Below are 22,315 nucleotides of genomic sequence, written 5' to 3'. Positions count from 1 at the left end.
CTTTTATTTGAGGAAGCAGTAAAGCTAGAACTCTAGAATTTGGGTTTCTGGAAATTCGCACTAAAAGTTTATGAAAATTACTGAAATGTACAACAGTTGATACCATTTCGTATCATGTGAACGGCTGGAGCTAAAACTTGAAATTTGGAATAGGAATCAAGGATGAGGAGTAAAGTCGATGTAAGGAGGTACTTATGGCAGTGTGTGCTCATGTATTCGAAAACTACTAAAAGGTACTAATTTTTGTACAATGTGAATTTGGAGGAACTGCGGAGTGTAGAATTGGGATATGGAGGTAGTTTTCGAAATCTGTACTTATGTGCACGAAAAGTACTAAATGGTACTAAATTTGGTAGAATTTCGATTTGGGTGAACCGATAGAGCTGGAATACTGAATTTTGCAAATAAAATTGAATTGTAAGACTGAGGTATGTAGTTAGTTTTGGAAATTCCTACTTATTTGTACTAAATGGCACCAAATTTGGTACAATATAAATTTTGGAGGGACCAAAAGAGTTGGAATCCTGAAATTTGCAAACAGAATTTCTATTACACTGTATGAGGTAGGTAGTTGTGAGAATTTGTACTTAAGTGTGCTAAATGGTACTAAATCTGGTACAATTTGGATTTAACCGATAAAGCAGGAACCCTGAAATTTGGAATTAAAATTACTGTTGGAGTGTAAGATTTTGATGTGGAGGTAGTTTTCGAAATGCGTACCTATGTGCACGAAAAGTACCAAATGGTACTAAATTTGGTACAATAAAAATTTTGGGGAAAACAATAGAGTTGAAATCCTGAAGTACGAAAATAAAATTTCTATTGCACCGTATGGTGTAGGCAGTTGTGAAAATTTGTACTTAAGTGTACTAAATGGTACTAAATTTGCTACAATTGGGATTTAGGTGGAGCGATAGAGCTGCAATCCGGAAATTGGGCATTAAGGTTACTGTTGGAGTGTAGAATTTGGATGTGGAGATAGTTTTCGAAATGTGTACTTATGTGCACGAAAATTACTAAATGGTACTTAATCTGGTACAATTTGGATTTCGATGAAACGATTGAGCTGGAATCCTGAAATTTGGAATAAGGTTACTATTGCATCGTAAGACTGAGGTATGTAGGTAGTTTTTGGGAAATCTTACTTATGTGTACTAAATGGTACTAAATTTGGTACAATTTAAATTTTGGGTGAAGCGGTACAGTTAGAATTTGGATGTAGGTGAACCGATAGAGCTGGAATCCTAAAACTTGGAATTAAGAATACTGTTGGGGTGTATGAATTGGAAATGGAGGTGGTTTTCGAAATGTTTACTTATGTGTACTGCTTGGTAATACATTTGGTACAATTTGTACCAATAGGGCTGGAATCATAAAATTTGAAATTGGTATTACTGTGAAAGTGCAGGATTGCGGTATGTAGGAAGCTTTGGAAATTCGTACTTATGTGTACTAAATTTAGTACAATTTTAATTTGGGTGAACCGATGGGGCTGAAATTGAGTAATGAGATTTCTCTTGGATTGTATGATTGAGGTACGAAACTAGTTTCGGAAACTTGGAGTATAGGATTGGGGTATATATGAAGTTTTTCAAATTCGTACTATGTGTTCTAAATAGTAGTAAATTTAGCAACAATTTAATTTGGGTGAACCGATGGGGCTGAAATTGGGTAATGAGATTTCTCTGGGATTGTATGATAGAGGTACGAAATTAGTTTCGGAAACTTGGAGTATAGGATTGGAGTATGTCGGAGGTTTTGGAAATTCATATTTATGTGTTCTAAAATTGATAAAATTCGGATTTATGTGATTAATATTCGGAGATTCTAAGTGGTGCTTTATTGGGCATTGGGTCAAGGGATAGCGCTAAAATCTTGTAATTTGATATTGTGGTCACTGTTGGTGACTGTATTTGTGTATTTTGGAAATGCGTCCCATACTTATTCGCAAAGTACTAAGAGGTACCAAATTTGGTGTAGGGTGAAGGAATAGAGCTAGAATCTTGACATTTGATATTGAAGACTCTTTTGGTGTTTAGATCTGGTAGTGGTTTTGCAAATGCGTATTAAAATTGTTGGAAAAATACTATATTGTACTCATTTCGCATCACTGTTGGTGCCTAGGATGGAGAGATGTAGATTATTTTGGATATTGCGTACTAAATGTTACTAAATTTGGTATTGGGAGAAAGAATGAACTGAATTTTGGAAATTCTTTTCGAAAAAAAATAATAATAAAATAATTATAATAATAAAATCGAAAAATAAAAAATAATATAAAAAACTTTAATATAAACCTTGAGTGTCTGAGTAATTAGTACAACGTATGACGTTTTGATTAAAACATTTTTTATACTGAATAAATTGTGCATTTGGAGTACTAAAAAGGCCTAAAATGAACGGCTGGAACGAATCTAAAATTTTAAGGTGTAATTTCCGCTGACGAAGTAGCGGACACTTGCAAGTTATATTATAAAATTAATAATTAATTAAAATCAATAATTTAATTTAATTAAATAATTATTTAATAAAAATAATTGAAATTAATAATTAATTATGAATAGAATTTTAATTATAACAATTATAATATAATAAAAATCAAATTAATATTTATAAATTAATTATATTATTATTATTATTATTATTATTATTATTATTATTACTATTATTATTATTATTTATTAATTATATAATTATATATTATTATAGAATTTTCCCATCATGCGAGCATCTTCTCTCCGTGTACATTTCCACGAAACTGGTGATGCTGTAATTACTCTCCACCACTTTTCCTCAACTTACAAATCGTTAATTTTGTTTTCATTTATACCTCTCCCCCTCCACCTCGCTTTTTTGTGTGCTTCACTTTTATTACAATCATTATTTGGATTAAACTGCTCTCAAGCCAAACACAAACTTTACGCAACATTTTATGTTTCAAATTCGAAAAAGCAGACACCAGCGCCAGCCACTCAATCTTCGGGCGTTTAAAATAAAACACACAAACAAACACCTAACAACTTAAGCCAAGATTTTCAGTGTGGCAGGTATTCGATTACAACGCCGCAAATGTAAAAGCAAATTGAGATTTTAGTGTTGGCGCTTGAAGATTTTCTTGACTTAGATATGCTTCTTGGGATTGTAAGACGTGTAAGAGAATCAGTAGCGGCGATAAGCGCCAAGCGATATATGAAGCAAAGTTAAAGTTACATGTGTAATACTAAGGTGTGGACCACTAAACGGCAGTAGTAGCAACAAAATTGGATTGGATTTGAAAAAGACGGCGAATTTCGTAAAGCAATTGCATAGGTATTTTATGGAAGATACGTGAAGCATAAAATATGAATTTTTTGATAAAAGAGAATATGTGTTTCTAATAGAGACTAGTTGAACTTGCCATAGAATACCCGTCGATCTTCTTACAGAAGACGTCAAATGACTCAATTGGATGGGTCTCAAGTAACTGAAAGACCCATCTGAATGAGTCTTATAAGATCACACATAAAATATTGACTGAGAATCAACGACCCGACGAAACGGCTGAACCTAGAAGTTTGCACGAGGGTCAGCCCTGGTGCGTAGACGTGTGATAAGGTTGAGTTTGTGGAAATTCGTGCTAAATTGTACTAAATGGACAAACGGAATGAGCTAGAGTTCTGAACTGACATGAGCGTCACAGATGGAGTGCAGGATGGATGTACCAAAGGGTTTTTGGAAATTTGAAATTTAAGGTTACGAAAAGTTCTATAATGGTACTAAACTTATAAAGAAGTACCATTTCGTATTATGTGAACGGACGGAGCTAAAAACTGGAAATTTGGTATGAAATTAAGGTGTGCGGCGGACTATACTAAATGTTACGAAATTTGGAACAGTTTGGTCTAGAATGAACGGATGAAGCTGAAATTGTGAAATTTTGTATTGGAGTCCATGATAGTGGCAAATGTGTGATAAAGATGTGGATTGTGGTGAAATCTTGAAATTTGGTTTGATAATCAATTCATGGAAATAGGATGTAAGGAGGAGCCTTTGAAAATTTGTGCTGAGTGTACGAACTGTACTAAATTGTGCTAAATCCGGAGCAGTTTGGTTCAGGGTCAACGAAACGAAAGGTGGTAATTTTAAATGTTGGTATTGGGATCCCTGTTGGTGGTAGGTTTGTGATAAGGAGGTGGTTTAGAAAATGTATACTACAAGTACACGAAAAGCACTAAATTTGGTTGAAGGTATAAGGATAAAATTCTGAAATTTGATATTTATGTTGGGATTGGCAGTTGTTTTGAAATGCTACTAAATTTGGTATTGGGTGCAGAAATAGGGCTGGAATACTCAAATTTGGCATTGAAGTTTCTGTTGGTATCTGGAATTGAAATATGGAAGTGATTTTGGAAATGTGTACAATAATTGTACGAAAAGTACTAAATAGTACTAAATTTGGTATTAGGTGAAAGGATAGGACGGAAATTGTCAAATTTGATATTGAGGTCTCTATTGATATCTGAAAATTAGATATGGAGGTGGTTTTGAAAATGTATACTACAAGTTCACAAAAAGAACAAAATGGTACTAAATTTAGTACAATTTGGTATTGGGTGAACATATAGTGCTTGAATATCAGTATTTTTTTACGTAAAGTACTAAATGTTACTAGATGTGGTATTGGGTGAAAGGATAGAATTCAAATTCTGAAATTTAATATTTAGATTATTGATGGTACCTTTGTTTGAGATTTGGGGGGGTGCTATTGAAGGGCGTCCTACATTTGTAAGAAAAGTACTAAATGGTACTAAATTCGGTAGTGGGTGGAGGAATAGGGCTGGAATCCTTAAATTTGATACTGAGGTCTGTGTTATATCTGAAATGGAGATATGTAGTTGGTTTTGGAAATGCGTACTAAAATTGAACGAAAAATACCAAATAGTACTAAATTTGGTACAATTTCGTATTGGGGAAACAGATTGTGCTTGAAATCTGAAATTTGTTATTAGGGTCGCTGTTCACTTGTAGCCTGGATATATGGAGGTGTTTTCGGAAATACGATATTTGTACGAAAAATACTGAATGGTACTATATTTTATATTGAGTGTAAGAATGGAGATAAAATTGAGAATTTTGATTGTTAGGTCACTTTTGGTAATTACGTTTGAGATTTGGCGTTGGTTGAAAAATGCGTCTTTCATTTGTACGACGAATGGTACTCAATTTGGTATTGGGTAGAGGGATAGGGCTGGAATCCTGAAATTTGTTATTGAGGTGGTTATGCGTACTATAATTGTACTGAATTTGGTAATTGTTTAAAATACACAGCTGAAATCCTGAAATTTGATATTGAGGTTTCTGTTGGTTTCTGGTGTTGAGATATGGATATTGTTTTGAAAATTCGTACTTTAACGGTACGTAAAGTACTAAATAGTACTATATTTAGGATTGTGTGAATCAATAGTGCTGGAATCCTGATTTTTGATATGGATGTCACTGTTGGCGTCTGTGGTTGATAGAAGGAGCTGGTTTTTGATTTGCCTACTAGAGGTGCAGTAAATGGTACTAAATTTGTTTTTGAGAAAATTACAGAGCTGGAGTCCCGAAATTTGATGTAGAGGTCTCTATTGATATGTGATGTTGAGATCTGGTGGTGGTTTATGCGTTACTATAATTGTTCAAAAAGTACTAAATGGTACTAAATTTGGTATTGGGTAAAGGGATAGAGCTGACATATCACAAAAATTGGATATGGTCCATATTGCAATGGGTTTACTTATATCCTTCTTGTCGAATTTTAAAATAAAAGATGTTGAAGATTTTTTGGTGTAAATTGTAAACATTTCCCCATTACTCTATATATAAGACCTTGAAATATAGTGCGACCCTCGATGTTTTGATCGAAAAATGTTGTCAAACTGAACAATTTTTCGCTGACAAAGCAATAAGTATTTCCTACTTCTATAAAAAGACTTATTGATTTTTCATACGAAAACCCATTGATTTTCTATAAGAAGATCCGTTTTTATTCTATAAGATGTCCCACCGATCTTCTCTATAAGAAGACCCACGATCTTCTCTTTAAGAAGAACCACCGATCTTCTCTTTAAGAAGACCCACCGATCTTCTCTATTAGAAGACCCATTGATATTCTATAAGATGTCCCAATGACCTTTCCTGAAGAGATCGATTGGTCTTCTACAAGAAGATCCATTGAAGGCTGTCTTATGGAAGATAAATGAAAGATGAGTGTTCATATAAAAAGCCAATCGTTTTAAAAGTCCAGAGGTTCGTCTGATAACATATCAACAGCCTCTTGTAGAAGACCAATGGGTTTTCTCATAGAAAATCAATGGGCCTTCTCTTAGAGGACCAATGGGTCTTCTTTATAGAAGACGAATGGGTTTTCATATAGAAGACGAGGGAGTCTTCTTATAGAAGGACATTCTTTGACCAATGAAGACCAGTGGTTCTTGTTATTGAAGACCAGTGCGGTTTCTTATAGAGGATCCATGGGTCTTCTTTTAGTAGACCAATTAGTTTTTTTTTACAATATCAGTGGGCCGTCTATAGAAGACTAATGGGTCTTCCTGTGGAAGTCCTATGGGTTCTCTAATAGAAGATCAATAGGTCTTCTTATAGACGATCAATGGATCTTTTTTGGAAAGACCAATGGGTCCACTTTCATAATACGATCAGTAAAATCTGTTATAGAAGGCAAATAAATTCTTTTATTGAAAACCAATGGGTCTACTAATGGAAGAACACTGGGTCTCTTTATAAAAAAAAATCAATGGGCATTCTTATAGAAGACCGATGAGATTTCCAGGATCTTATAGTAAACCAGAGAACCTATGAGTCTTCTTGTATCTTCTTACCGATGATCAATTGGTCCTCTTATAGAAGATAGTTTATTTTATCAAATACCAATGGGGTCTTCTTATTGAAAATCAAAAGGTCAATTTAGAATACCCTTAGGTATCCATATAGAATTCCAATAGGGAGAAGACCTCCATAAAATATTTCACCTAAATGTTTTCTAGGCATTTTGGACATTTTTGTTAAATTTTTAAAAATCTTGTTATGGTGGACTTTTTGCCTTGTCACTTTTAAGTGTCTGAATAAATTAAGAGATGTGCTGTCTTCTTTATTTCAAATATTTTTTTCTTCAGTTTTTTTTATTGTTAAGTATTTCAAGTTTGTTAATTGTTAGAAAATAACAATTAAATGACTTTCAAGTGTTATTTTAAGTGTTTGCCCAATTGAGTGATCAATTGATAGTCCAATATAAATTAAATATTTAATAATGTTGTTGGGGAACAAAAAAAAATTGGCAAACAGTTTCTATTTAGAAAGTTCGCTCAAACTAGATTAATTAATTGCAGTGGAATAAATTAAAATATAATGATTCTGTTTCTGCTGGTAAAATAGATAATAGGATAGGATAATAAATAGGTTAATTTTTAACTGAATACAAATTAGGGGAAGAATATTATTCAAAATTTGTTATTTATTAAATTTGTGCCTCGGAGGGTCTTAATTTTCCAGGAGATTTTCAAAAAATCTTCTATTTTTGAAAGCCTTTTAAGAGGTAATTTTCTACAGATGATTTGCAAAGGCTTACCTAGTTATAGAATGGCTCCAAAAAGACTCCTGTCAATGGAAATCGCAAAAGACCCTGTCCCGTCTTATTTAGATTTGAAAATATTTTAAAAATCACAGTTATGGCCTTTAGCTTTAAAGGCAACATTGAGTTTGCCATTGGTGTTTATTTTCACTACTGCGATTGTATCTCGACGAAAAAATATATATGTAAGTCATCATCTCAACACAATAACCCACATAATTATAAATCACATCAGATAATTGAAAAGCTGGCCAAACAATTTGTACTTGTCTCCAAAATGCTGGTAATGGACAGCATGAAATGCCTAACCATGCATGGCTCACATTGGAAACTTGGACCAAATCAAAGTATTTGTTTTTGGTTTCTTTTGAAATACATCGACATGGGCAAAAAATTGAATTACCAAAAACAATTTACAGAAACCCAAAAAAAAGACAACATCAGAAATGAAAATAATATATTAACCCTACAAATTGGTGGTGGGCCCAGGGAGGTACATTTTCCATTTTTCCACTTTTCTTCTAAAACATAGTCATACCCTCAGCCATGTGGTTAGAGAGGGTATATATCATTTGATACGGCCAAAACGAGCCTCATCGAAATAACGATTTTAGACCCTAGGTCTCTTTGGACCAAATCCGTTTCAGGACATTTGGAGTCGATCTAGTGATGTCCGTCCGTCCCTCTATCTGGCTGGCTGCTGCGCACGAGAACTCTCCAAGGGTGTTTTTGATTTTGTCCAAACTTGGTACATAGTACAATATTAGATCGAGTTCGGAAATGGGCAATATCAGTCCACTCCTTCTGGTACCTCCCCCAAAAAAAGTCAAAATTTTCAATGACAATAATTTACTGTACAGAACGAGAAAGGATAATGCGATTTTGATCCATCTTTGCAAATCCTAATATTTGCGTTAGTTCTAGGTCAGGTGTGAAAATGGACAATATCGGTACACTCCATCAAGTACCTCCCCCACAAAGGGTCAAAATTTTGAATAATTATAACTCTAAAAAAAGTGATGTGGGAGTCCGATTGTCTTCAAATTTCACACATCGCCATAATTTTAATAATCCAAGGTCTGGTGTAAAAATGTATCGGTCCACTTCTTCTGGTACCTCCCACACAAAGGTCGAAATTATCAAAAAATATTTTTTTTTGCACAGAAAGAGAAACGATATTTCTAATATTTGCGTCAGTGCTAGGTTAGGTGCAAAAATGGAAATATTGGTCCACTCCATCAAGTACCTCCCCCACAAAGGCTTAAAATTATGAATAATTACAACTCTTATAAAATGTGATGTAGGAGTCTGATTGTCTTCAAATTTCCCACATCCCATTACTTCCACTAAAACAAGATCTGCTGTAAAGATGGGGTATATCGACACACTCCTTGTGGTACCTCCCCCACAAAGGGTCAAATATTTTATTTCCATGAAGCTGATAAAACGCGAAATTAATACCCGATTCCATTTAGACTTGGCTCATCTCAATATTTCTATCAACACCAAATCTTTTATAAATATAGTAGAGATCGGACCATTCCTTCGGGTACCTCCCCCAAAAAGGGTAAAACTTTCCAATAACCAAAACGTTCATAAAATCGGAAATAAGCATCCGATTCTCTTCATATTTCACACATCCCATTACTTCCACTAAAACAAGATCTGCTGTAAAGATGGGGTATATCGACACACTCCCCCCCCCCCCCCCCATTAGTACCTCTCCCAGAAAAGGGTCAATATTTTGAATATCCATGAAGTTGATAACATGCAAAATTAACATTCGATTCCATTCAAACTTGGCAAATCTCAATATTTTTATCAACCCAAGATCTGTTATAAAGACGGTAGAGATCGGACCATTTCTTCTGGTATCTCCCCCACAAAGGGTCAAAGTTTCGAATTACCAAAAACGATTATAAAATTCGAAATAAGCATCCGGTCCTGTTCATATTTCACACAACCCATTATTTTTACTTAAACAAGGTCTGATGTAAAGATGGTAGAGATCGGTCCACTCCTTCTGGTACCTCTCCCACAAAGGGTCAACATTTTGAATATCCATGAAGCTGATAACACGCAAAATTAAGATCAGATTTCTTTTAGACTTGTTACATCTCAATATTTCCATCAACACAAGATCTGTTATAAAGACGGTAGAGATCGGACTATTTCTTCTGGTACCTCCAAGACAAAAGGGACAAAATTTTGAATATCCAAAACGATTATAAAATTCGAAATAAGCTTCCGATTCTCTTCATATTTTACACATCCCATTATTTCTATTAACACAAGATCTGGGATATATCGGATGGGATATATCGGTCCACTCCTTCTGGTACCTCCCCCACAAGGGGTCAACATTTTGAATATCCATGAAGCTGATAAAACGCGAAGCTTACATTCCGATTCCATTCAGACTTGGCTCATCTCAATATTTCTATCAACACAAGATCTGTTATAAAGATGGTAGAGATCGGACCATTCCTTCTGGTACATTCACCACAAAGGGTCAAAGTTTTGAATAACCAAAACGATTATAAAATTCGAAATAAGCTTCCGATTCTCTTCATATTTTACACAACCCATTATTTTTACTAAAACAAGATCTGCTGTGAAGATGGAATATATCGGTCCACTCCTTCTAGTACCTCTCCCACAAAAGGGTCAATATTTTGAATAGTCATGAAGCTCCTAAAACGCGAAAATTAGATCGGAGTCCATTTAGACTTGGTACATCTCAATATTTCCATCAACACAAGATATGTTATAAAGATGGTAGAGATCGGATCATTCATTCTGGTCCCTCCCCCACAAAGGGTCAAAGTTTCGAATAACCAAAACGATCATAAAATCGGAAATAAGCAGCCGGTTCTGTTCACATTTCACACAACCCATTATTTTTACTAAAACAAGATCTGCTGTGAAGATGGAATATATCCGTCCACTCCTTCTGGTACCTCCCAAACAACGAGTCAAAATTTTGAAGATACATGAAGCTCATAAAAAGCGAAATTAGTATTCGATTTTATTCAGACTTGGCAAATCTCAATATTTTTAGTAACCCAAGATCTGTTATAAAGACGGTAAAGATCCTATTATTTCGTCTGGTACCTCCACCACAAAGGGTCAAAGTTTCGAATAACCAAAACGATTATAAAATTCGAAATAAGCTTCCGGTTCTCTTCATAGTTTACACATCCCATTATTTTTACTTAAACAAGATCTGCTGTAAAGATGGGATATATCGATCCACTCCCTCTGGTACCTCCCCCATAAGATTTAAATAATCGAACATTGGAAAATATGAAAACTGAATATTCCTAGCTGGGTAGAGTGAATGAATTTACCAAAAGCCTCTTTCCCAGATCACATAATGCCAACTTTGGAGAATTTTTCTAAAATACTCCAACATTCGTCCCCGAATACCTCCCATCCATCCCTGATTTCTACAAACTTCCAATAGCCAAGTAAGGTGTCCAACAATTATTTCGTAGCAATTACAAGCCACCTTAAAAGTTTGCGAGCCGGCGTTGAACAACTTGATGGACATATGGCTCGTAACGCCAAATAATTTAGTAGCCAAAAAAACAGCTACAAAAAACAGAAAAAAAAACACAATACCACAGCAAAATTGTTAACATTTTTCGACAGCCTTCAATGAGGAGATTTTAGCCGTTGACACGACATTTGTTTTTATTGTTGTTGTTGTTGTTGCTATTGTTGTCATCGTAACAATTATTATAGCCAATGGTGTAGAAAGTTAACATTATTTTTGTGTTTATTTCGGCACATAGACACACACTTACACACAGGCGGACAGACAGATAACAATTGTATTTTCTATTACACAAATAAACAATTGAAGAAATTTTGACAAGAAAAAAAACTGGCTAACATCCATTTGAAGCCAGTTAAGGTTGGCAAGAAAGAAAACCAGTAGCCACAGCATAAGGACTGGTTGGTGGTCTGTGACACAAAGAAATGTTGAAAAAATAATTTTTTAAAGTCCATTAAAAGCACTTAATTATGTGTGATAGTGCTACCGGTGGTAAATAGGGTGGTCAAGGAAGGGGTGACAGAAAATCAAAAAAAAAAAAAAAAATAAACTAGAGATTCATTGTATAAATATCTGCTGATAAAAGGTTGTTGGAAAGCTTCGTAAAGTTTTTCTATTAACTGGAGATTTTTAAAAGGGCTTCTCTGGGTTCAGGATTTATTGCAGGTATTCTCTTCAAAAATGTCTTTTTTCATAGAACACCTTTAACACGTCTATCGCGTCGTGGAAGGACCCTTTTATAGATCCTCTGTGAACTTAAGAGTCGAATCAATCATCGAAGGTATTAGTGGGTGACCGGGAAGTTATGGTCGTCGACGGATTGAATGCAATCAGGAATTGCGATGCAGTGACGTTTGCTTTCGGGATGTTCACGATTTGAAGGTAATCGCGAACTTATCATCGTCGGTTGCTTAGGGGGTTGAAGATTATCAGGAATAAGGAGGTTGGTGCTCTTAGTGACGTTGGCGTTTGGGATGTTGTCGATTTTAAGGTAATCGGCGACTTCAGTGAATGGTCCTCGGGCTGACAAGCGTTTAACTATCGGGGTTTACGATGTAGGTGGTCGGTATGAGGATGTTGAGGTCTTCGGATATGGGGTTGGGATTCGAGGTTCAATCGTTAGGGGTCGCCAGTTCACTGTAGATATATTCAGGTTTAGTGTAGATATATCCAGGTCTTCTAAGATGGATCGGGATTCATTCGATTTGGGAAACACACTGTGGATACGCTCGGGGGCAGCTGTCTTGGTTTTCTAAGATTGATTTGCATTCGTTCGGGTTTGGCAACTCGCTGAGGGTATGTACGGCAAGCGATGTCCAGGCCTTCGCAAATGGATCAGGGGCTCGTTCGGATCGGCAGCTCGCTGAAGGTATGCTCGGGTTTAGCTATTTGGGTCGTCTACAATGGCTAGTAAACTAATCTAGTCAGCATTACGGATTACGAGTACCTCTAATCCACTACCAATGTTTGAGCTTCGATGTGGAACAGCGACCTAAAACTGCAACAAAACAGCGACCGAAACTCCTACGGAACAGCCAGACGAAACTCATTGCCGAACAATGAACCGAAATCCCTGTGTAAAAGAATTACCGGCCACTCAACTTAAGGAGAAACAGTCTTTAAGAAGGTATTCCGTACCAATTCTTTTTTATGTCGAAGGACGGAAAATGATTCAAATAATCACCAACTACCCGTTGGCTAGCCATTTTTGCAATGTAGGTTTCGAGTCATTATCCTGTTGAAAACCCCATTTCAGTGGCATTACCCATTCGACGTAGGGCAAAGCTGGAAAGGATATTACAGTACAAATTTTGGATAGTGTCGAAGCAACTATCAAATCGAGCATGTTCACTGTCCTCCCAAATATTTTGTCCTTCGAGCCGCATAGAGAATCCAATCAACAATCGCTGCATAAGGCTGTGTTTCCTTTTCATCTGCTAAATTTGGTCCTTCGAGACGGATAGAGTGTTGTGTCAACCATAAAACCGAGCAGTTTCAATCTCCTCCCAAACATTTTGTCCTTTGAGCCGGATAGAGTGTCGAATTAAACATCAAACCGAGCATTTTAACTCTCCTGCCAAAAAATTGGTCCTTGAAGCCGCATAGAGAATCGAAACAACAATCGAAGCATAAGGTTGCACTTCCTCGCAGCTGCTAAATTTTTCCTTTGAGCAGCGTAGAGTGTCGAATCAATCATCAAACCTGGCATTTTCACACTTTCCCTAAACATTTGGTCCTTCGAGCCGGATGGAGAATCGAATAAACTTTCAAACAAAGCATTTTCACTCTCGTCTCAAATATTTGGTCCTTCGAGCCGGATAGTGTGTCGAATCTACCGTCAAACCGAGCATTTTCACTCTGCACTCAAATATTTGGTCCTTCGAGCCGGCTAGAGTGCCGAATCAACCATTAAATCGAGCACTTTCATTCTTCGAGCCGGGAAAAGTGTCGAATCAATCATCAAACCTGGCATTTTCACACTCCCTCAAACATTTGGTCCTTCGAGCCGGATGGAGAGCCGAATAAACTTTCAAACCCAGCATTTTCACTCTCCTGCCAAACATTTGGTCCTTGAAGCCGGATGGAGAATCGAATAAACTTTCAAATCGAGCAATTTCACTCTCCTCTTAAAATTTGTTCCTTTGAGTCGGATAGATTGTCGAATCAACCATCAAATGGAGCAATTTCACTCTTCGAGCCGGGAATAGTGTCGATTCAATCATCAAACCGAGCATTTTCACTCTCCCCACCCAACATTTGATCTTTCGATCCGTATAGAGTGTCGATTCAACAATCAAACCGAGCATTTTCACTCTCCTCCCAAACATTTGGTCCTTCGGGCCGGATGGAGAATCGAATAAACTTTCAAACCGAGCATTTTCACTCTCCTCTTAAAATTTGTTCCTTTGAGTCGGATAGAGTGTCGAATTAACCATCAAACTGAGCATTTTTACTCTCGTCTCAAATATTTGGTCCTTCGAGCCGGATAGAGTGTCGAATCTACCATCAAATCGAGTATTTTCACTCTCCTCCCAAACATTTGGTCCTTTGAGCCGGTTAGAGTGTCGAATCAACCATTAAATCGAGCATTTTCATTCCCCTCCCAAACATTTGGTCCTTCGAGCCAGATAGAGTGTCGAATTAACCATCAAACCGAGCATTTTCATTCTTCGAGCCGGGAAAAGTGTCGAATCAATCATCAAATCAAGCATTTTTACTCCCCCCAAACATTTGGTCCTTCGAGCCGGCTAGAGTGTCGAATCAACCATCAAACCTGGTATTTTCATTCTCCTCCCAAATATTTGGTCCTTCGAGCTGGATAGAGTGTCGAATTAACCATCAAACCGAGCATTTTCATTCTTCGAGCCGGGAAAAGTGTCGAATCAATCATCAAATCAAGCATTTTTACTCCCCCCAAACATTTGGTCCTTCGAGCCGGCTAAAGTGTCGAATCAACCATCAAACCTGGTATTTTCACTCTCCCCCCAAATATTTGGTCCTTCCAGCCGGGAAAAGTGTCGAATCAAGCATCAAACCGAGCATTTTCACTCTCCTCCCACACATTTGGTCCTTCCAGCCATCAAACCGGGCATTTTCACTCTCCTTCAAAAACATTTGGTTCTTGGAGCCGGATAGAGAAATAAATCAGCAATCGAAGCATAAGGTTGTGTTTTCTTCTCATCTACTACATTTTCCCGAGCTTTTTTCACTCTTCTCCCAAACAATCATCGTCCATCTTTAGAAGACCTCTTTAGATTCCCATCCCATTGCCCATCACTAAGATACTTCGGTGTTATTCGCATGTTATTACCAGTGTTTCCACCACTACCCAAAGGTGGCTGCACCCACACATTAAAATAATTTTCTGTTTTTTTCGAAGTTTCATTGACTACAACAAACATGTCGAACAACGCCAACAACATATGTTCATGCATGTAATTTGTATGAATACCCCTCCAAAAAAATTGACATGAAAATGTCGAATGGAAATCTGCTACAAACATCATTGAATTTCAGTTAGCGTTAGAGGTCGTTGATCAGTTGCTGGTGTTGTTATTGTTGTTGGGGTTTCTGGGTGTTGCTGAATTGTTGCGTGCATTTTGTTTATTGTTTGGCATTTTTTATCTGTTTTGTCATGCTCTAAATGTTGTTGGCGGTAATCATTTCATTGTATGTTGGAGTTGCGCTCAGTTGGTTGGTTGGTATTATTTCAACTTGGCTGTCGTCTGATTTGTCACAATTAACAAAGCGCATCTTATGATGCTCGATTGAAATACATTCATATATGCGCATATGCTCTGGGTGATATAATACCAAAAGTTTTTAATGCGCTTGTCACCTAAAATGGTTATTTTTATTGTAGCCATTGTTGTTGACAACATATTCAGCCTTAGCTGGCCTGTAAATGGAAAGGAATCTTCTTAATTACCGTTTAAGCTAATTAAATGCTTAATTAGGAGTGTAGGTGTAAACCGAGTCGAGCATGCAAGGTAAACAACGGTAATTGTTTTGCAAACATTATTGCGGGCTAGAAGACAATAACGCATTTAATGGGACGAATTAATTGCGCAAGCTGTTACTTTTGATATTTAATCAGAAAACTGGAATTGTTATCATGACCAAAGGTTAAGGTGTCGGGTATGATTTGGTTGCCGAGAACGATCGCGGTCTCGAAAGCATGTTGCACTTCTCTATGGGAGCTATCGGCTAAGGTCACGTTTTCATTGAAGGAAATCCGTCGTATAACATCACTGAGCCGGGTAACGAGGGTTTCCCTGATAAAATGGCTGGTAGCATCTATGTTGACTGTAGCGGCGATTTTTGGTATATCGAACCTACATTCGGTTTAAAATGCAGAGAAGTATTCAGTTCAATCGGTTGGTGACGGTTCCCGCATTCTTTTGGTTATTTGGTTATTATTTGGTTATTACATCAACCCTACCTATGCCCATTTTGAAGCAAACGGCAACTTTAAGTTAGGAATATATAACTCGAATTTGGTATCATTAAGTTTAGAAGTTTTTTTTTTGAAACAAGGAAGGTTCCGGGTCATTTGGCCAATATTGTCCAAATCCTCTTTGTTCTCTTGTTAAGGGAAATACCAAGATATACCAGGTTTGAATGGAATCGCTGACTTGTTTCTCAAGTTATGAGAGATTTAAGTATTTAAAATTGTGATCGTTTGTGGGGGAGGTTCTACAAGGGTAGGCCTATATCTATCATCTACCCACAATATCTTGTCTTAATAGAAATATTGGAGTGCAGCGATATTGAAAAGAATCGGTAGCATATTTCGCATTTTAGGGCGTTTTGTTATTTAAAATTTGATCTCTCTGCGGGGGAGATTCGAGAAGGAGTAGTATATAGTAGTATTAGTATATATCTCATTTTCACACCAGATCTTGTGTTAGTAGAAATATTGGGATGTGTGGAATTTTAAGAGAGTCGGATGCTTATTTCAAATTTTATTAGAGATATTATTATTCAAAATTTTGACACTTTGTGGGGGAGATACCAGAAGGTGTGGTCTGATCTCTGCCATCTTTATAGCAGATCTTGTTTTTATAGAAATATTGCGATGTACCAAGTCTGAATGGAATCGGATATTAATTTCGCGTTTTTTGAACTTCATAAATATTTAAAAGTTTCACCCTTTGAGGGGGATGTACCAGAAGAAGTAGACCGATATATCCCATTTTCACAACAAACCTTGTGTTAGTAGAAATAATGGGATCTTCGGATTTTAATTTCGTAATTTATGACCTTCATGGATATTCAAAATATTGACCCTTTGTGGGGGGAGGTACCAGAAGGAGTGGACCGATATATCCCATCTTCACATCAGACCTTGGGTAAATAAAAATGTCCTGATGTGTGTAATTTGAATCGGATGCTTATTTCAGATTTATGATGGTTTTGGTTATTCAAAATTTTGACCCTTTGTGGGGGAGGTTCCAGAAGAAATTGTCCGATCTCTACCATCTTTATAACAGATCTTGTGTTGATGGAAATATTGAGATTTGCCAAGTTTGAATGGAATCGGATGTTAATATTGTATGTTATGGGCTTCATGGATATTCAAAATGTTGACCCTTTGACCAAAAGGAGTGGACCGATATATTCCATCTTCACAGCAGATCTTGTGTTGGTAGAAATAATGGGGTGTGTAAAATATAAAGAGAACCGGATGCTTATTTCGGATTTTATAATCGTTTTGGTTATTCTTTAAACCATATCTTGTGTTGATGGAAATATTGAGATGAACCAAGCCTGAAGAGAATCGGATGTTAAACTCGCGTTTTATGAGCTTCATGTATACCAAAAATCTTGACACATTGTGGGGGATGTACCAGAAGAAGTGGGCCGATATATTCAATCTTTACGCCAGATTGCAATGCGTGTAATTTGAAGACAATCGGACACTTATATTATATTTTTTAAGAGTTATAACTATTCAAAATTGTAACCCTTTGTGGGAAGGTACTTGATGGAGTGCACCGATATTGTCCATTTTCGCACCTGACCTATCACTGATGCAAATATTAGGATTTACATTAGGATGGAGCAAAATCAGATTATACTTTCTCCTTCTTTATAGAAAAATTAAAATATTTTAATTTCCGCCTTTTGTTGGGTTGGTACCAGAAGGAGTGACCCGATATTGACCATCTTCGAATTGGATATAAGTTTCATAATAATATTACGATGTACCAAGTTTGGATCAAATCGGATACTCCCTTAGAGAGTTATCGTTCGCTCCAAATGTGCTGAAATGGATTTGGTCCAAAGAGACCTAAGGTCTAAAACCGTTATTTCGATGAGGCACGTTTTGGCCGTATCAAATGATAGCCATATGGCAGAGGTTATAATAATCTTCTAAAAAACTTGGTCGATTACTTCTAAGATTGAAACTAGTCTAAAATCATTGATGTTCTTTTAATTTGATATTTTGGGTACTGGAACTGTAGATAAGAAGATAATCCAATCTCACTCTTCGGTTGTCAATTTAATTCCCTGTATTTGGCTCGAAGTACCAAATATAAAATGTGAGAAAAGAAAGAACAACTAAAACTATCCCTGAAGAAGTTGGAAAATCCCAACGAAACGTCGGATGAAAAATGAAATAAATACTTTTTATTTTCATTTAATAAAACCCAGACCTAGAAGCCCAATAAGACAAAGTCTTAGATCATTCATAAAACACAAAGAAGTCGAAAAAACATAATTCATTAAGAACAACTTTATTCTTTGGATGTAGTTTCAATTCTGATCCTGCTCGAAGGACCAATTGTAATGAGAAGAGAATCCAATCTCACTCTTCGGTTGTCAAGTCTATTCCTTATATTTGGCTCGAAGTACCAAATATAAAATGTGAGAAAAGAAAGAACAACTTTATTCTTTGGATGTAGTTTCAATTCAGGATCTGGCTCGAAGGACCAAAAGTAATGAGAAGAGAATCCAATTTCACTCTTCGGTTATCAATTCAATTCCTTGTATTTGGCTCGAAGTACCACATACAAAATGTGAGAAAAGAAAGAACAACTATATTCTTTGGATGTAGTTTTAATTCTAATTCTGCTTGAAGGATCAATGTTTTTAATAATGAGAACGGAATCCATTCTCCCTCTTCGATTGTCAATTCTATTCTCTATCCGGCTCGACTGGAGCAATGTAAAGTGAAAAAAGAACACGACCGCTTCGTTTGGGTTTAGTGTCAATTCTGGTTTTTTTTTTGAAAATATGTTGCTTAAGTACTACTGAAACTAACCTAACTTAACCTAATCGCAGCCACACAATTATTCTTTTCTATTCTAATATTGAATAGAGAAAATTGCAGGGCTGCTTGTCATTTCATTCAAGTGGTCTTGTACATCTACTGAGCGAATCGATATCTAGGCGCGTGGGTCATAACCTTTATTATCTAACACATTATCGCATGCGCACCGAATTGTTCACATGTGATATTTTATGGCAACTGGGAAATATGTAATTTTAGAATATTTATTATTTATTGCCAGCGGCTCAACCGTACTCAAAAGAGTTTCGTACAGGATCTATGTTATGCGTTTTGAGAATATATGAATATTTTCCGCATATTATCTTAAATAGATATTTAGGTATATTCCAGAATTTTTGTATGGGGAGTTTGCTCATAAAATATATTTTAGTTACTCCGTTGGAACAAATTAAATTATAAAATAATATTTTATTTGTATAAATTTATATTTATTAAATTTAATAATATTTTATATTTATGACATTTCATATATTCCTTCTAAAAATTTATAATATTTTCATGCAGGCGCATTGTCGGTATTTATTTTTTTCATAGAGCGGAATAACTAATAAATTCAATAATTAAAAAAAAATCTCAATATTTTATGCGTTAAAAAAGTATGTAATAAAAGTTAACACAGCAATGCCACCAAAAAGAAATAACACATTTTTTCTCCACACTTCATGGCTAATACCAATTGCACTATGAAATACCACAGTTGTGTAGTTGAAAAAAAGTAAATAAAAATGGTCAGTGATGACCAAAAAGCATTGGCCGGAAATGAAATTATAGACTGACACTTACATGACTGTGGAAAAGAAAATAAAAAACAAATAAAATAATAATAAGAAAATACCACAAAATAAAGTAAAAATTTTTAATCAAAGAGAGGGAGAAGAAAAAACGGCTAAGCCTCAATTTCCCCCCAATTTGGAAAATCACTTTTCACCCATCATGTTTTTTATGTGTGTGTGTAAAATCCAATAACAATATACAGCATAAATGATCATTTCCTTCATGTCATGGCCTCGGCATGCCCAAACGTCTCTAACCTTTATGATTTGTTTTGATTTATGAATCATGGATTTTCAATGTTTTTAATATTTTATTATTCTTTTCGCAAAAACTCTCAATCTCCAAAGTTAAATGGTTCACGCTCCAAATCGGTGCTAAAAAGTCTACGTTGTCGTTCATCTGGACGCTCGAAGTCTCGTTCGAAATCGTCGGCCGATTTACACAAGGTGTTGAATGGTGACAGTGCCTCTTCGATAGCAGCTGGTTCCACAATCAACAATGATGGTCAAGAATCTGGTCAGGATCAGGTAAGCCAAATAAGAAATGTCTTCCTGGCCCCGTACTCTCAACATTTGGCAGCAAAATGTTCACCAGCACCACTAGAACTACTACCACAATCACCACCACCAATAAAAATCAAATTCTAATCCACCAATTCGTTTCCATTTTCACCTGGAATCTTAACATCTGTAAATGACCAGATCTTAACCACAAGAAAGTTCTTCCCCATTGTTCTGTGTAATTGGATTTCCAAAAAAAAAAAAAAACTAAATTGAGCATTTTCGTAACCTAAATTCAAAATTGAACATAATATATCACCATTGTAATTAACACAATTTACCGGCAGTTTACACATCATGTTAGAGTCATATGTAAAGAGAATTTTCACAATTTATTTTTAGAATTTAGCCAGCATACTTCCACGTTCTTTTTTAATTTTAAACAAACCGCTATCCTATATAAAAACACAATACTTGTGCATGTACTAAATTTATACTACATTTTTGTGTATGTAGTAATTTATAATGTACAGTAAAATATTTTTTTATGAAAAAAAAAATATAAAAACCGTCTAAAAGTATGTAATGAAAACGCTTAAAATAAATGTGGCAAACATCTCTTTATATATGACTCTAACATGCCATGTAATCTTACCTTTAGTTGAAGCACTATTAAAAACTTAACTCGTATTTTCCATAACAAAAAATTAATTGCAAAACCTAGAAAGAATCTTGGAGCCACATTTTTCTTATCTGATACTTATTATAAATTACATTAAAACGTAGTTTCTCAAAGGATTTATATTCAAATATTTGCACCGCATGATAATTTTTAAGGTAGCACGACATCTAGTGGAAGAAACGACTACTCTACTTAGCTCAGATCCAAACCAACATCCACAATTACATTAAAGCATAAGTAGGCGCAAAATGGGGATACGTGAAGTTCCATAATCCTATCCTGTATCCTGTACACAAACACATAAAACAATAAGGATGAAACAATGCATTTTACTTTGGGGTCATAAATGACCAATGATATGAATGATGATATAGAAACATTGCATCAATATGTTATTATGAAATCTCCAATTATAACGTAAAATTACAAAGAAAAAGCAAAGACTCAAAAATCTATTCCAGAAAATTTCCTTGAACATTGAATCGACAAAATCAGTAAAACCCTTCAAAAGCATCAGCGAAAAGTATAGAACTATGTTATGATATGTTTGTTACAATATCATAAAATTTCGTCGTACTATTAATGTCATCTACCGGACAACAACGAAATATCTTATTCTTTTGATTTTTAATCAAATATTGACCATTGCTTCGACATCACAATCAGCACGACATCTAGTGGAAGAAGCGAATACTCTACTTAGCAAAGATATAACCCATAGGCATAGGTAGGTGCTGAATGGGGTTGCGTGAAGTTCTTTAATCCCTTACTGTTTATCACAGTAGGTTTACACAAAGCATTTATGATTTTTTTCTATCGGTGCGGGGTGCTTCTTCCCCTCAAGTGCATTCTGAGCTTATCATAGGTCGATTTTTTTTATTTATTTACGGACAAATGAAATAGGTTTGAATATTTAGATCATGTATTTTGTCATCAACAAAAATTTCCGGTATATCGGAAAAAAATAGGCCGAAAATGGGGTTTTTAGCAACTGATTCATTGAGCTACCTCGTAAACCACGGTGATTAATTGGCGCAAGATGTCGTCTTTTTCGTTGTAGAGAGGCATTGACCAATGATTAAATAATGTAGGGACAAAGTCAAATTGCCTAATACCTGTTCTGCTCAAGAACAAGAGCCCTCTCACCAGTCAATTCCTCTTTGCTTTTACAAATGTTATAACAGTATTTATTTCTTTATTGTTAATTATTGACTTCAGTTTTGAGCAGAGCTGATTATAGACAGCGTCACAACAGTTTTCTGCTTTCAGAACTCAATCTGTCTACCCGACTTCGAAGAAATTTGTATTTTTCTCTACAATTCTATTTGTTTCTTTAATTAAAATGTCGACGTCATCATATATTTTATATGTCCAGCTACTTCTGCAAAATGGAACT

General features: G+C 35.6%; 1 protein-coding gene across 3 annotated transcripts in view; it reads left to right on the top strand.

The window, feature by feature from the left end:
* LOC101894381 (SH3 and F-BAR domain-containing protein DDB_G0274695) overlaps nt 1-22,315 on the top strand; it is a 197,558-nt gene that overhangs the window by 84,103 nt on the left and 91,140 nt on the right. Inside the window, exon 3 of one of the 3 annotated variants that reach the window (XM_011294390.3) lies at nt 20,085-20,264. The exons of the other annotated variants lie outside the window; for them this stretch is intronic. Within the exon in view, the coding sequence (XP_011292692.1) occupies nt 20,085-20,264 (180 nt within the window). The remainder of the gene's footprint in view (nt 1-20,084; nt 20,265-22,315) is intronic. 3 annotated transcript variants of the gene reach the window in all.

This window comes from Musca domestica, unplaced genomic scaffold (assembly GCF_030504385.1).
Source record: "Musca domestica strain aabys unplaced genomic scaffold, Musca_domestica.polishedcontigs.V.1.1 60, whole genome shotgun sequence".
Classification (NCBI taxonomy): domain Eukaryota; kingdom Metazoa; phylum Arthropoda; class Insecta; order Diptera; family Muscidae; genus Musca; species Musca domestica.
This window is presented reverse-complemented; position numbering and strand designations above follow the sequence as displayed.